Below are 17272 nucleotides of genomic sequence, written 5' to 3' on the forward strand. Positions count from 1 at the left end.
GATCTTTTATGTATCCATGGAGGAGGCTACAACAGGTTGAGTACAGAGAGAGTATTGACTGCCTGTCCTGATAACTAGGATTTTTGAGACCACTGCTTTTTTTTTTTTTAATTATGAATGTCTGAGGTCTCTCTCAAGTTGAGTAATATATTTAGACAAATACATGCCAAAATGTGCATTGTATTCAGTACTGGGTCTGTTGTGATCCAGGTAAAGGAGAGTTAAGGCTTATCTGAATCTAGTGATGATGCCTTCTAAAATTAGACAGAAGTCTTTCTAACCTACTCCGGAGACATGATGGTCAAATGATATGGAATTATGAATTAGAATGGCTAGATCCTTTATGACACTGTCTGACTAGAGGGTGCATCCCCTATATGCTTTGTTTAAAAGTATTTTTTGTTTGTTTTTTTTTTTCGCAAAAAAAAAAAATGCTGTATTTTTACACATTTAATTTCAGACCATTGTCCTTGTATCAATTGTTAATATGGTCTAACCCAAATGGGAGCAACTGTAAGTCAGTAGAATAATGCATAACACCACCAAATTTACAGTTCTCTGCAAACGTAGGTTACCGTAAGCCCCGAGCATTGCCTTAGATAACCATAAGCCCTGAGCATTGCCATACAGTTATGAGAAACAGATGCCAAATAAAAGAGTCCAACACTGAACCCTGTTGTGCACCAAGGTTGATTTTTTTGCTTTCAGAACTGACACATGCAGCTCTAACCTTATGGTTTCTATCAGGCTATCTTCTGCACAACATAAATATTTATATTAACGATATGCAAGTTTGCCAATAATACCTGTGTGGAGAATAGTGTCAAAGGCCTTGGCTTAGCCCAAATGTACTCTGTGTACGACATAACTGCTATCTACTGCTTCAGTTACATTTTCATAGAAACTAATGAGGTTACAGAGGTAGGGTATTTCCCTGACAAAGCAGATTGGTGATGGTTTATTGCTAAGAAGTGTTCAATGTCTAGATTAATGAGACAATATGTTGTATGCATTTACACATGAGGGTAGTGAGATTAATAGGTCTCTGGTTATCAGGGTCCTGGCTGGCCACCTTTGTACTAGGGTATTACAAAGGCTGGTTTACAAGCTTCAAGAATGTAACCAGTGGAGGGGGTCAGGTAGGCCACATTTGGCACTGATAATCAGTCAGCTTTACAGTAGGATCCTCCAGACCAAGGATTACAGCAGAATTTATTTAGGTCATCAAGTAACTAAAGCTGGTTTGGTTTTACGATGTCTCTAAACACAGAGGTATTTACAGGAGAGGTGCCACCATTTTTAAAGGAAAAGGTCATTAATTTATGGTCTGGTTTAATAAGGCAGGGTGGTTCATATGGAGGTGTGCAAGAAATGTTCATAACTGAGAGGACTAGATCGAGCATATTGGGCCCCTAGTAGGATGGGGATCTATTTGTTAAACAGAGTGAATATTTATAATGTAAAGGAATTGTTGGGCATGCTGCCCACTGACTGTGTATGTCAGACAGTTTATTGATGGATAAAATATTACCATGGAGTACCAATAAGTGTCCTCACACCTCTCATCCAGCAGACACTCGTCCCGTCACAAAAATAAGTAGAGCAATATGAAAAACAATCCGCTCTAAGACGCCCAAAGCATTTCGCCACACGAAAGGTAAAAAACTGGAGCTTTATTAACAGTAACGCTCAAGTAGAGGCATCTGAACAACCTCAGCGTCTTGAAATAACACTACAAACTAACGTGCAGAGTGAATATAAAACAAAATAAAAATGCATATACATCAAGAACTATGGACTGAAACAAGGTGATCGGTTAAGCGCTTTCAACCGTGTCAAACGGGCTTCTTCAGAACACCATTAGAATATAATTTTGTTACTTTAAGCTGCGGTATGCTGAAATGTTTGAATTTGAGAATTTAGTGCCTTAGAAGTTATATAAGGCAGAAGTTATATTTTAATGGTGTTCTGAAGAAGCCTGTTTGACATGGATGAAAGTGCTTAACCAATCACCTTGTTTCAGTCCATAGTTCTTGATGTATATGCGTTTTTATTTTGTTTTATATTCGCTCTGCACGTTAGTTTGTAGTGTTATTTCAAGACGCTGAGGTTGTTCAGATGCCTCTACTTGAGCGTTACTGTTAATAAAGCTCCAGTTTTTTACCATTCGTGTGGTGAAATGCTTTGGGCATCTTAGAGCGGATTGTTTTTCATATTGCTCTACTTATTTTTTTGACGGGACGAGTGTCTGCTGGATGAGAGGTTTGAGGACACTTATTGGTACTCCGTGGTAATATTTCATCAGTTTGTTTTGTGGAAGTTATTACATAGTTTATTGATGGATAGTTGACGGCCCCCAGTAGAAAGCTGTTGGTTTTAGTGGAGATTTCAGCTAATAGGTTCATCGGTTCATACTAGGCTATCTGCCCAAGGGCATTTATAAGCCTAGCCCATAGTTATGTGACTTTCGCCACCCCTTTAGTTTGAATAAAACTATGCCTATTATTTTGCTGTGTTAAGAGCACAGTTTGCTATTACCCATAATGATGCAGAGATTGAGAGACAAGATAACAGCCTTTAATAATTCAGCTATGTAGCTGATGTTCTAGGATGATCCAGTATGAGTTGGCTTGGAATGAGATGGTTAACAAGCCTATATGCTTTGCTTGGGATGGTCTGCACCTCTCTTAGTAAAGCTTTTGTGGCCCCATAGAACCTAGGCATAGTTTTATATATAAAATAATAGGCATAGTTTTATTCAAACTAAAGGGGTGGCGAAAGCCACATAACTATGGGCTAGGCTTATAAATGCCCTTGGGCAGATAGCCTAGTATGAACCTAACACAATGTGTTAAGATAGCTATCATGCTCAGAAGGGGACATAGAGTGTACTCTATATCTAGCTATGGAAGTGGTAATCAGTCTTGTTATGGTGTTTTAAACATCTAGGAATTCAAATTAACATATTCCTAAGGAATCTGTCATGAGATGATGATATCCTTGACAAATACTGAAACTCCACTACAACTGCCAGTGCATCTCTGATGGGCCCATCTGTGATGGGCATTATAACACGGAAAAGAGGGGTGCTTTCATTACTCTGAAACCATGTCCCTGTAACTACATATACACAAATGTGTTTACATTTTTGGAGAGCCTGAAGTTTGGTCATTATTGTTAAGGCTCCTAACTATGCGTAGAGCCATATTAATGTGTTCTAAATTAGAATTTACCAGGTTGGAATGTCCACCAGATGGACTCTGCCTAAAAAAAGTTCTATGGGGCCACAAAAGCTTTACTAAGAGAGGTGCAGACCATCCCAAGCAAAGCATATAGGCTTGTTAGCCATCTCATTCCAAGCCAACTCATACTGGATCATCCTAGAACATCAGCTACACAGCTGAATTATTAAAGGCTGTTATCTTGTCTCTCAATCTCTGCATCATTATGGGTAATAGCAAAATTCCACTCAAAAAGTGTCTTTCCTGCCTCAGACACATGCAAAACAAGCCTAATTATATCCTTCTGAATTCTCTGCTCAGTAGAGCTCCTAAGGTCTTTCATTCCATGTGGACACTGTCAGGTCATAATCTTATTTTTCAGGATGGAGCGATCTAAGATCCTTTGTTGTGCTCTGGATCCTGGCACCAGAAAGACAGCTGTCATTCTATTCTTATCCAGCCTGGAGACAGTGCTGTCCGTATGCCTGACAATAGAGTCACCTATTACTGAAACATTACCTTGATTAGATGCGGTCCCGGGTGGATGTAAGGGTTTGGAGTCTGAAGCCTTGTCACTATTACAGATATGTGTACAAGCTTTGGGTGAGGAGAGTGAAGATGGAGTGTAGGTCATTGTGTTGCTTCGTGAACTAATGTTTAATGTTTCTTAATCCTTTTTTTTATTTTTAACACCTTTATTGAATTATCACTTTAGACATAGGTAAACATACATTTATACAAAAGAAAACAAACCATATTAACATATTCTCTGTTGCAAACATTATACATCACGTGTTTGTTTGTATATTTATCATCAATTCAACATTACGTAAATTGATCATTTTCTGCCTTCACTTAAACCTCACTCCTCCTCCTTCCATTTTCTAGCAGCCACTATAATTAAATGTAACAAGGATTTACTATAGCTAGTCAATTCAGATCCTGCATCCCAATTAAAAAAAAATCATTTCCTTATCTACAACTCATTGCTTACCCAATATTCCTGAGTACTGCAGGGATTTTTTAAAGTCTACCAACTTATTATACCCCCAAAACATATGTTCCTAGCTACCTCTTTCTTTTCTCTTCCCAATCTTTTCTGACCTCTTCTGACTGACTCCTGTAGTTATTGTGCAATATTTTATATAACTTACTAACTGTCCCATTTTTAACAGCAGCTTCTGTTCTAGATTCAATTAAAAACTCTACCAACGCTGGTCTTTCATTTATTATTCCCCTATCCCTTTCTCTTTCTCAATACTCTGATATCAATTCCTGATAGGGAAGGCAATCTCTAGCCTGCAATTCAAATATCTTCTTGGCCTCTTCCCATTCTATTACCTTTCTTTCTCTTATTATTTGTTCCTAATACCTTGGTTCTTTTGCCAACTTCCTTCTTTAAATTCCAGCCCCCCTTGCCTATTCTCTGTGCCTCTAATTGCAGTCATCCCTATTGACAGAATCTCCTTTCAACATTCTTCTTAATTCTTAGAATACTGTATACTACTTTATGAATATAATATTCTGTATGACTGTTGTTATTCTCCTTAAGGATTTGTATCCAGAATCCCATTTTTCCTTGATTCTTGAATTACCCATCTGCCTCATGGTCATCCCTTTCCACTTTGAACTGTAGCTTTCTGCTTGTGTTATGTATAAAAGCCTTAACTGTGTAGCTCTAAAATAGTCCTTCAAATCAGTTAATCCTAAACCTTCTTGTTCTGTTGGAAGACTCAGCTTATCCCACTTGACCCTTGCCCTCTTCCCTCCCAAATAAAATCCTTCAACTTTTTAATAGTTACTGTCCATATCTTCTGTTTTTTAAAAACATGTCTGATCTGTGTATAAAACTAAAGGAACTAAAAACATGTTTACTGCTTGTATCTTGCTATCCACATCCATAGGCATGAGCTTCCAGTTTCTCAGTTTTTGGATTACCTTTTGTTCAGTCTATTCCCACATACACTTAGCTGCCATAACCGAATCCTTTTTAATCTACACTCCTAAATACTTTATTTTATCATGTCCCCATAAATATGGGTATTGCTGAACCAAGTCATATGTGGGTACACAGTTTATAGCTATAACATTTGTTTTATCTCACATATTTCAGAAGAACTTTTATATTTTGAAGGATTCCTGGGACTTCCGTACAAGAATCATGCCTTCATTGTTTGAAGGAAGTCTTATTTTTGTCCCCATGACATTGTGCTTGAATGCTTTACAGAATATTTGAATGAGTTTACTGATTGTAAGAACTGAGAAATCAATTGTCTGGCTATTTTAATGGAACTTGTGTTGTGTACCAACCTTACATTTTTTGTGGGATTTTTCTATCGTCAAATAACAGGTGTAGCTATGGGGGCCGCTTGTGCCCCAATTTGGATGGGAAGTCTCGAGCCATTAGAACAATTTATGCATTTTGTCAATACTTCTACATAATTTTTGCAGTTTACCTTTAGTAGTTCAGCAGAACAGATTGATTTTTTTAAGATATGAAATTAAATTATTTAAAACTCTAAATTAAAAAAAATGTTCTTTCTCGATCTGCAGAAAACTCACGTACTCTAACACCTTGTTGAATTTTTCTAGCTGCTACCCTTTGAATCAGAAAAATGCAATAATTACAGGGGCAAATGGTTCATGCATCTAGAATGGTAACTGAAGAAAGGTTATTTCCTAAGGAAATAATCAAATTAAAAGAAATGTTTTTAGTCAGGGGCTACCCAAGTCATTTAATAAATGAAACATTCCATGAAGTTAGTAGGAAAAGAAGTTTTGATATTTAAGTTCTCCTTTTAGATAACAATGTTGAATTTTCCAAGCAACATTCAAAGATTGGTATTCCTATAGGGCAATTATTTTGACCTACAATGTGGATTGTAAAGAAATTAAAGAAGTTTTCAGTCAAAATTGGAATATTTTTGAACAGATGATGATATGAGTAGAAGCCTGGGTAATGCACCCAGGACTGTGTATAAAAAGGGCAGGAATATCAAAAACATGTTGGGAAGACATTTCCCTGATGTGGGTTACCACAGAGGTAACAAAAAGGGTAAGTATATGTGTGGTGCAGTGTAAATATATTACGAAAGGTGATAAGGTTGACATTAATGGGAATGAATGGGCCAATAAGAGGGAGCTACTTTAATTTTAAATCAAAAAGGCTAGTATATACAGCTCATTGTCCACTCTGCACGGGGTTCCATATAGGAAAAAATGAAACAGTGTTAAAAGAAAGTATTTATGAACATCTATATGATGATAAGAAAAATAACCCACATAATGCCCTAGCTAAACATTGTACTGAATTTGCAAATCATCATTTTAAATTTATAGTATTGGATTCTGTTTATGTTGATCTGAGAGGGGGCCCCTGGAAACTATTTCTGGAAGCCTTAGAACTGAAATGGTAACTTATTACTGCTGCTAATAGATTTCCTGGGTTAAATTAAATGGTATCCATTGACAGCATTCTTAAATTTAAGCAGTTAAAATTAAGATTATTTGCAAACTGTATTTTTAGTATTTTGTATTAATGTTTCATTAATCAATTACTTATGCATGGATATCATTGTATGTAAATGTGTTGAGGTATTGACACTGTAAGCTACCCAGGTTTTTAGGGTAGTATTGCTTTACAAATTAATTGTTGTAATTGGTGACCTTTTATGATTAGGGTTATAAATACCTTGTGTGTTTTTTAACACAGCAGTTCTGATGAAGTCCTGTACAATGGTTTGAGCAAAAGTGCTTAACTATTTTTTAAGTACTAATAAAGAATGGCAACTGTTTTTAAGTATTAAATTGATAGTTGTTTGCATCTGGAAGTTGTTTTTGGTCCTTAGTCTTGGATTTACCTTTCTTGGGCCAACTGTGTTTGTCAGGATCTTAGGTAGGCAGTTTGAATCTAGATGCTAATCCATAGATTCACTTTGATTAGAGTGTGTGTTTGTGTGTCTGTGTAAATCTACATGTAGGTAGTGATACAGCTACAGACCTGATGTGTAAATGTACAGCCATAGCGGGCTCTTCAACTACTTTCTCTCCCTTTTAGCCTGGACAACTGCATTGTTAAACACTGATGAGCCATTTGCTGAAATGTGCTTTATTTAATTCTTGTAGTAAGATGTCTGTAGTTCCAGGAAATAACACAAAATTCTCGAGCTTGTAGAGTCTGTAAGACATGAGAGTACATGTGTGTGTGCTTCTACAGTTGCAGGGATGACTGAATAATCCAAAACATGGTTGTGTACACCTACTGTCATGCAAACATTGACATGGGCAGACAATTCACATCACTCTTTCAATCAGTTTAGGGCCATGAATATACTTTGCAACACAATGATAATGTCATTGCCTTTACAGTTGTAGTAAGACTTCTCCTGTGATGCGTGCGGTCAATACAATATCCTGTAGGTAGGTGGGTGTTCAAACCCAGCACTGACTGAGTAGTATGAGTGTGTGTGACCCTAGTGCTGGGATGAATGACGTCCACCACAGCTCTAATGTGTACAGTTACAATGGGAGAGGGCTTCCTCCATTAATTTCAGTCCCTTTCGGTCCAAACAACTGTTTCACACTGCAATGATCATGTCATGCTTTCAGATATGTTCTGTCTCACATTTGTTGCAAGACTTTGCCTGTGGCATGTGCGGTTAATACACAGCTCTCTCAATTGTGGACTTGCATAGGGAGCTGCTCAAATCCAGCAAAGAACAACATGATGTGAGTATAGTCACATGAAACAGTGACATATCCAACATTGTGGCAAAATATTTCTATCCATGTATGGGTCTAGGACTCTTCACTGAAAGCACATTTCACTGAAACACATTTGACTGTGCACAATTCACTGAAAGTTATATATGGCCTTTTCCCCATTGTAGTATGACCCTGGAGTTAGTATATATATAGTAAGGGGGTGTGGGGGGCACCCTCACCTATTTTAAATATTTTGAACTATATACATGGATACTTGCAATTCCAATAAATTACTCTTTTCTGAACATAATATATATCCAAACTATGTGGGGGGGGGTCACCCCCCCCCCTTATTATATATACTAACTCCAGGGTTGCACTACAGTAGGGAAAAGGCCATATATAACTTTCAGTAAAATGTGTTTCAGTGAATTGTGTTTTCAGTGAATTGAGCTTTCAGTGATTTGTGCACAGTCATTTGACTTTCAGTGAAATGTGCTTTCAGTGAATAGTTCTAGACCCATGTATGTGTAATATATATATATATATATATATATATATATATATATATATATATATATATATATATATATATACACACACACACATAGACATATATATATATATATATATATATATAGATAGATAGATAGATATAGGTATATATAAAAATGAGAAACATTCAGTTATCAATAAAAAATAATCAAAAGAGCAACTTATCAGAACTGTAAACTATTGAGCATGAATGGATGAATGGAGTGCGTAACAACTCTTAACACATAAATAAGTGTTTATATGGGGGGGGTGGACTTTACCTCCCACTCCCATATATATATATATATATATATATATATATATATATATATATATATATATATATATATATAGACATACACATATTATTTCTATCATTGTACAACTGCGGGAAAAAGAAGGCCCAGACAAAATGAGTTATTGCTGGTGGCAAAATACAAACTGTAGTGGCAGTGATCTAAATACGTAACAAAATGCATACATTTCTTTACACTGTAAATGAAACAACTATAAAAAAATGCAGAAGACTACATAGAAGCTTTGCCTCCCCATACCCACCCACATGTATATTCTAACTGCATTATCACATGACCGTGATAATAAGACTAAAACACAAAGTGATTCTTCATAAGAAAGACAAATACTGTGGCTGACTAAACAATAACTGACTGCAACATGCAGGCAGACTAAACAATAACTGACTGCAGCATGCAGGCTGACTAAACAATAACTGACTGCAGCATACAGGCTGACCAAACAATAACTGACTGCAGCATGCAGGCTGACCAAACAATAACTGACTGTAGCATGCAGGCTGACCAAACAATAACAGCTGACTAAACAATAACTGACTGCAGCATGCAGGCTGACCAAACAATAACTGACTGTAGCATGCAGGCTGACCAAACAATAACTGACTGTAGCATGCAGGCTGACCAAACAATAACTGACTGTAGCATGCAGGCTGACCAAACAATAACAGCTGACTAAACAATAACTGACTGCAGCATGCAGGCTGATCAAACAATAACTGACTGTAGCATGCAGGCTGACTAAACAATAAATGACTGTAGCATGCAGGCTGACCAAACAATAAATGACTGTAGCATGCAGGCTGACTAAACAATAACTGACTGCAGCATGCAGGCTGACTAAACAATAACTGACTGCAGCATGCAGGCTGACAAAACAATAACTGACTGCATCATGCAGGCTGACTAAACAATAACTGACTGCAGCATGCAGGCTGACTAAACAATAACTGACTGCAGCATGCAGGCTAACTAAACAATAACTGACTGCAGCATGCAGGCTGACTAAACAATAACTAACTGCAGCATGCAGGCTGACCAAACAATAACTGACTGTAGCATGCAGGCTGACCAAACAATAACTGACTGTAGCATGCAGGCTGACCAAACAATAACAGCTGATTAAACAATAACTGACTGCAGCATGCAGGCTGACCAAACAATAACTGACTGTAGTATGCAGGTTGACTAAACAATAAATGACTGTAGCATGCAGGCTGACCAAACAATAAATGACTGTAGCATGCAGGCTGACTAAACAATAACTGACTGCAGCATGCAGGCTGACTAAACAATAACTGACTGCAGCATGCAGGCTGACTAAACAATAACTGACTGCAGCATGCAGGCTGACTAAACAATAACTGACTGCAGCATGCAGGCTAACTAAACAATAACTGACTGCAGCATGCAGGCTGACTAAACAATAACTGACTGCAGCATGCAGGCTGACCAAACAATAACAGCTGATTAAACAATAACTGACTGCAGCATGCAGGCTGACCAAACAATAACTGACTGTAGTATGCAGGTTGACTAAACAATAAATGACTGTAGCATGCAGGCTGACCAAACAATAAATGACTGTAGCATGCAGGCTGACTAAACAATAACTGACTGCAGCATGCAGGCTGACTAAACAATAACTGACTGCAGCATGCAGGCTGACAAAACAATAACTGACTGCAGCATGCAGGCTGACCAAACAATAACTGACTGCAGCATGCAGGCTGACTAAACAATAACTGACTGCAGCATGCAGGCTGACTAAACAATAACTGGCTGCAGCATGCAGGCTGACTGAACAATAACTGACTGTAGCATGCAGGCTGACTAAACAATAAATGACTGCAGCATGCAGGCTGACTAAACAATAATTGACTGCAGCATGCAGGCTGACTAAACAATAATTGACTGCAGCATGCAGGCTGACTAATCAATAACTGACTGCAGCATGCAGGCTGACTAAACAATAACTGACTGCAGCATACAGGCTGACTAAACAATAACTGACTGCAGCATGCAGGCTGACCAAACAATAACTGACTGTAGCATGCAGGCTGACTAAACAATAAATGACTGTAGCATGCAGGCTGACCAAACAATAAATGACTGTACCATGCAGGCTGACCAAACAATAACTGACTGCAGCATGCAGGCTGACCAAACAATAACTGACTGCAGCATGCAGGCTGACTAAACAATAACTGACTGCAGCATGCAGGCTGATTAAACAATAACTGACTGTAGCATGCAGGCTGACTAAACAATAAATTACTGTAGCATGCAGGCTGACTTAACAATAACTGACTGTAGCATGCAGGCTGACCAAACAATAACTGACTGTAGCATGCAGGCTGACCAAACAATAAATGACTGTAGCTTGCAATTATGCATTTCAAAGTTGACAAAACAGTGTACACAGCTGGCATCATGCACATCTGGTTGACTTTCATATGTCCTATATGCTTTCACATACTTACACCCACCCTCCCAGACCCACACATAACTGCGTGTATGTTTCATTAGATTCTCTCCATAGTTATAAGCACTCTTTGTATTTTGTTCTGTGTTTATCTCTGTAAATACTATTATTGCACCTTCCAAATGTATCCTAAGTACAGGTGCTATACATAAATGGAGCTCCAGTTACTTACTTCTGACAGTCACCACATTCAATGATACCATTGGCCTCTCTGATAGTCGTCTCATGCACGAAAACTGGATATTCGGTGTCACAGGGCTGGAGAGTCTCATGACGTCTGTGTCTGTGAGCTTAAGAAGGCAAAGGAAAAAAAAATACAAAAGAAAAGGCTTTCATCAGTATATTAAAGATGTAGCAGTCGTATAACGGAAACATATGAGTCACAAAAAGAACGGTCAGTTTGTGGGATGCAGAAAAATTACAAGTGTACTTATTTTACTTGCAGAAGATTCAACTGAAAAAATAAGTTACACTTGTCTTTAATTAAGCTGGTATTCCTAGCAGTGCTACTTCTAAATCTGCAATGTTTAAATTGAATCTATCTTTCAGGAATATCAAATGTTGTGCCTTGTAAACCTCTAGATGCACAAACAATTGCACAATTACAATCCTATTCTTTTTTTTCTCTCAGAAATGGTTTGTTGGGCACTGAGTATCGATTCCTCCATGAGAAACTATATTAGTTTACTGAAAGCTCAGTATTACAAAAAGGCACATTAATATTCCCCATGTTCTCTTTTAAAGTCTATTTCAACATCCAATTAATTAAATATGTTCATAAAACATTTCTACATGATGTAAATCATTGTTAATCTGACAGATACATGTTTGCTTCATTCTAATGTGCTGTAAATCTTGAAAGCTAACTCTGACTATAAAAATCAAAATGTGATTGTTTTTTGATGTATAAGTTTGACACATTCAAGTATTTTTCTGACATTAAAATAGCTGGAGTTTTCATAAAATTATTTATGTAGTAATGCATAACTGAATATTGGAAGGACATTTGCTGTGCTAACATCAAAATACAAGAAAAATATGAACTTGCTTGGAAGTGTACATAAAATCAAATAATATTTCTGAAATTAAACCAATTATTGTTAATTATGTGTACATATTCCTGCAGAAATGATCAAATACTTGCCAGATTTTCACATCTGGGTGTATTTGAACTAGCTCACCTGCCTCTCTTTTAATAAGGACACTATAGAGTGCAATGACTTTTAATGCTAGGATCACACCGCTACTCCGATATTCACACATACTGCATTATTTCCAGGTCAGACTTTTAGAGAAAACAATTTACAGAGAGCTACTGATTCACATATAAAATCAAAATCTAGTCTGTAAGTTTTTAGCATTGCTTTAGGCATAACAATTGCGATGCCACAGCCCAAGTCGTAATTACGGATTTCCTGCATACCAAACTCAGCAGAAGTATTTACAGCAAAGTTCTTAGATTTTTTCAAGGCCTTTGATATAGTAAATTAATTTCTGTTTTCTAAGGATATTCCTTTCATTGGGCATTCATCAAAAACACATTGACCACTTTTCAACTACCTTTTGCATAGGTGGCATAGTATTATTAGAGGGGGAACTAACATCTCCGTCAAAGCTGAAGTTCAATATACAATTCTGCAGGGCTCTACGTTTTTTTCTTTGATCTTGTTTAGCACTGTAGTTATTTTCTTTGTCCTGAAGCCAGTTTATATTAACATACAAACAAATCCTTGTACTCATCTTCTCTGCTCCAGATGAAACCATCTCAGTGCAATATTAGATCACCTTTTGCATTCATTTGAGTTAATACATCTGAAAGAACTTGTCTCCTTCATATAACCACTCATGATAATGTTACACAGATACTGAACATTAACCAAAAAGAGTGTGCCAAAACTTAGAGAAGAACACAAGAACCAGAAATATAAAATCCATGTCAGCCCAGAAGCCAAGTTAGGAAACGTATAATAGTAATTAAACAATTAACTAATGAAATAGTAGAATAAACCATTTTATTAGTTAATTGTTTAATTACTGTTATGCGGATTATATAAGCAGCTTTGGAATTAATTGTTATTCAAGCTCTGAGTAAGTCCAGAGTAGGACAAAAGCGCCCGACTTGTGAATTTTATTCTGGTGTGATCAATAAATTTGGATCCGTTTCGTAACTTGGCTTCTGGCATACCTCTCAACCTCTCAGTGCAAGATATCTGGACAAAGCCAGACAGAATGAGGGAGCAAAGGCCCACAAACAGGGACAGAATTTAAATACAGCTCCTATAAAGTTAAAAAGTTACTAGAATAACAAGTTTTGCATTATTATGTATTTTCTAAAGAACTATACTGGCAGCTTAGGTTGGATTCAGCTAAAAAAACGGGACTGAATGATCATGTTAGTATTAACAGTGTCCTTAAATTAAGGGCAGCTAAACTTTAGAAAAGGGAAGAGTATATGCATTCACTTTGTTTGTTATTGTTTTAAAAGGATTCATAACAGCAGGTATTTTATTATGGCAGCTAGAATATGTGTATTCATTTTGGTTGCTACTGTTTTAACACAAGAGTTTACTACAGCATATATTTTACTGGGGCTTTAAATAATGCAGGGGAATGAATTTATTTAATTAATTATGCATGAGATGTTACTATTGGCTGACAATTTTTGAATTTGTTTAAAAGTGTCTGATTTTATTCCATGTTCTGATGAAGCTTGGGATAGACCTAAGTGAAAGCGCTTAACTTCTTGTGGAATTGTTGTGCTGTGGCATTTTAACAGTTTCCTCATATATCCTGGACTATTAAAAAAGGTTTGGATCCCAAACTTCTGGTGGAATTGTTTGTGCTGTGATATTTCAACAGTTATTTCATATAACCTGGACTATACAAAAGGTTTGGAGCCTGCTATGGTGTTTTTTGTTTCAGCAGTTTACCTTTTGGTGCTTTTTTCTACTTCTTCATTATTTCTTTTACTTTTCTCACAGACCTCAGAGGTGTGCAAAGAATATAGCTTGTGTAGGGGCAATATACTGTTTAGAAGCAATAAAGCAGAATACATTACTGTAATCATTATTTTTTTCACTTTCCTCACAATCACTTTAATTATAATTTTTGTTCAACCCATCAATGGATGAAAATGTTGCATAAAAAGAAAAAAAAAACTTGAAAATGCAGTTGAAAAATCTGAAGAGTAAGACAAAATACGAGAAAAGAAAGAAAAAAAAATTAATGTGCATGGTATAGGGAGCCCAAGATGGGGGAACATAGGGGACGACTGGAGGGCATGTGTGGGGTGGGGAGGGTGTGAAACAGTAGGCCTTTGGCGCCATTTCACCTAAGTCCAGCCCTGTACATAGAGATGTTGGCTCAGTGGGAGTTAGGTCACCTGCCTTTTAGAACAAATGACAGTCATACCTCTCAACCTCTTAGCACAAGAAATCTGGGCAAAGCCAAAAATAATGGGGGAACAAAGGCCCAAAAATAAGGACAGAGTTTAAATCTACTTATCATATAAACTTAGAAAGTTGTTAGAATAACAGATTTTGCATTAGCATGCACTTTCTGAAGGATATGAAATCTGAAACTCAAATTTCTGTCATTATTTAGTGACTTCAATCCCCTCTGATTTATCAGAAAATCACAAATTTTCTGAGGGAAAAGACTAAAAATAGGGGGCAAAATCTGGAGATTTTGTGAAAATCTGGACAACTGAGTTATGATGACAATAAACAATTGTGTTGTGAGCTAATGGCATAGGGACACTTGCAGTATATGCAAACTGCATTTATAAACAGCATGCAAAGATGCAATTAAGTTTATGTGTAGTTTTCCACTTATGTCTTGTAAACAATTACTATTTTAAATATGTCTGAATTCCTTTGGGGACTTTCTTTCTCTGAATCTCTGCTGAAAAGGAACTCTCTGAGCTCATCTGGGCTATCCCATTTAACAAATGGAAATAAATTAATAAGTAGCAGATAAATAGCTAACTAAAAAAATAATATAGTATATGGGGAAAAGTGGACTTATGAACTCACTGGAAGGGCCTAAACTTCTGTGTGGAACTCCATTTAGAAATGAGGAAAGAAATGCTTGTATGAAATATGTGAATAGGTTAGTATATTATGACAGGTATGACTCTGACTGAATCTCACATACCGGTAGTCACCGCACTATGATCTTTGACATGTAAATCAGAGTATCACATGTTTAAAGTACTCATATGTAATAGATTACAATCCAAGGGGGGCATGACACGCACAGAACTAGGATGTTTACACTGAAACATGAAAGTTTGTAATGTGGTGGAGAATGTCTCAAAGAGATAAGCAAATGGCTATGGAATGTGAGGTTCTTCTCAAACTGGAGTTTCTACAGTTTACAATATTAAACTGGCATCACTGGACCCTGAAAATTATAGATGAGAAATTCATATTTTCAGACTGTGTGTGCCAAGAATGTGAAGAGACAGGGGCAGATTGTGCTCACATGTTCTTGAATGGCTACATCCTTTTAGATCTTTGGAGGACGCAAGGGCAGATTGAGCTCACATGTTCTTGAATGGCTGCATATCTGAAGGTCTTTGGAGGACAATACTTAAATATTTCCTGCTAGTGACTATAGTCCATAGACTGAAACCCTAGTCATTTGACATGCTCTCTAATGATCTGAACCTCTTTGTTTCTACTTAAATTTATGTTTTGGGGTAGTGTTGGCAAATGGCCTGTGCTGATAACATGAAATGCCTAACAGATAAAAGGGCTCCTGCTGATACTATGAAATGACTAACAGATAAAAGGGTTCCTGTTGATACCTTAAAGTGCCTAACCAAGGTTCAAGAACCATTTCTGGAAGATAATTTAACACATTTGAGAATTATCCAGGTGCATCTACATTAGGTATAAAGGTAAAGTATTACCAACTGGTGGATAAAGGAATTTGTGCTAGGAATGTCTGTAATGCTGTGCTGGGCTGTCTGGGATTTGCTATTGTCTAATGAAAGGAAATAAGAAGAAGCAGAGTCACATGCCTATCTGAGAAAATTTTAGTTGTGCAAAATATGTCAGATATGTCATATTATTGTTATTATTATTAGTAGTAGTCATAGTAGTATTATTGCAGGTAATAATGATATAACCTGCTTGTGTAAAGCTTCCATGTTGTTTTTAACCAACCATTAGGATAACTGTGCTTTGGTATAGCAGTGCTGGATATAACTTACTAATGTGCAACACATCTCAATAAAAAGAAAGCTAAACTCATTTACTTGGTTACCTAAAGTGGATTAACAAATTAATAAGAAGTGAAGACATTTAGCCTGAGCCTTACAGAAATACCAGAAGCTTTGATTTAGGAATGTGGATGTAGAATGCACAGCAAGCATGAACATTCCTCATGGATCTGAGTGATGCTGGAATAGTGAGTCAAGTTCCGAAGAGGCTAATAGCCTTTAAAACTGATATTGCATAAGCCATACAAGGAATTCATGTAAGAGTAATCCAGGAACTGTCCATGTGGCCAACCTATAGAGTGTATCTTGAAGTCTGCTGTTACTTCATAGGACCAGAAAGAGACTTATCCTACACCAGTTTAAAAGAAAGAGTGAGGTGCAAGTTCGTTTCTCATAGATAGGGTAGCTTCGCAAAATTCCATCTGCAATCATTTCTCACTGAGGAGATGAAAAGGTAGCTCAGCATGAATAACCTCTTTGACTTCGGTCCACATGGCTTATGCATAGGAGTACATCCTACCAAGACATCCATGTGATTGTTTATTCTTTTAAAAGCAAGTTTGAATGTTATGTTGTTACATCTGATGAAGTCTTTGAAGTTGTTATAAGATGAAAGCGCTTGTGTGTTTCTATAATAAACAGTGGCTTGAGTTTGCAGTCCTCTTGTCTTCTGTGATCTTATTTGGTTAATTTGTTTGCATTCTACTTGTCTTTAACATTTGGAAGAGACCATAAAACACTTTGATGGATGGTAGAGACATAATTACATATGCTAGCTCAAAGATTACAG

General features: G+C 36.9%; 1 protein-coding gene across 4 annotated transcripts in view; it reads right to left on the reverse strand.

Annotated features, from left to right (window-relative positions):
- Positions 1–17272, reverse strand: part of CACNA2D4 (calcium voltage-gated channel auxiliary subunit alpha2delta 4) — a 2573275-nt gene that overhangs the window by 237519 nt on the left and 2318484 nt on the right. For all 4 annotated transcript variants that reach the window (XM_044087505.1, XM_044087506.1, XM_044087504.1 and 1 more), the window contains one exon: positions 11428–11545. In XM_044087505.1, coding sequence (XP_043943440.1) covers positions 11428–11545 — 118 coding nt within the window. The remainder of the gene's footprint in view (positions 1–11427; positions 11546–17272) is intronic.

Source organism: Protopterus annectens, chromosome 11.part0 (genome assembly GCF_019279795.1).
Source record: "Protopterus annectens isolate FY-2018-M chromosome 11.part0, PAN1.0, whole genome shotgun sequence".
Taxonomy (NCBI): Eukaryota; Metazoa; Chordata; order Ceratodontiformes; family Protopteridae; genus Protopterus; species Protopterus annectens.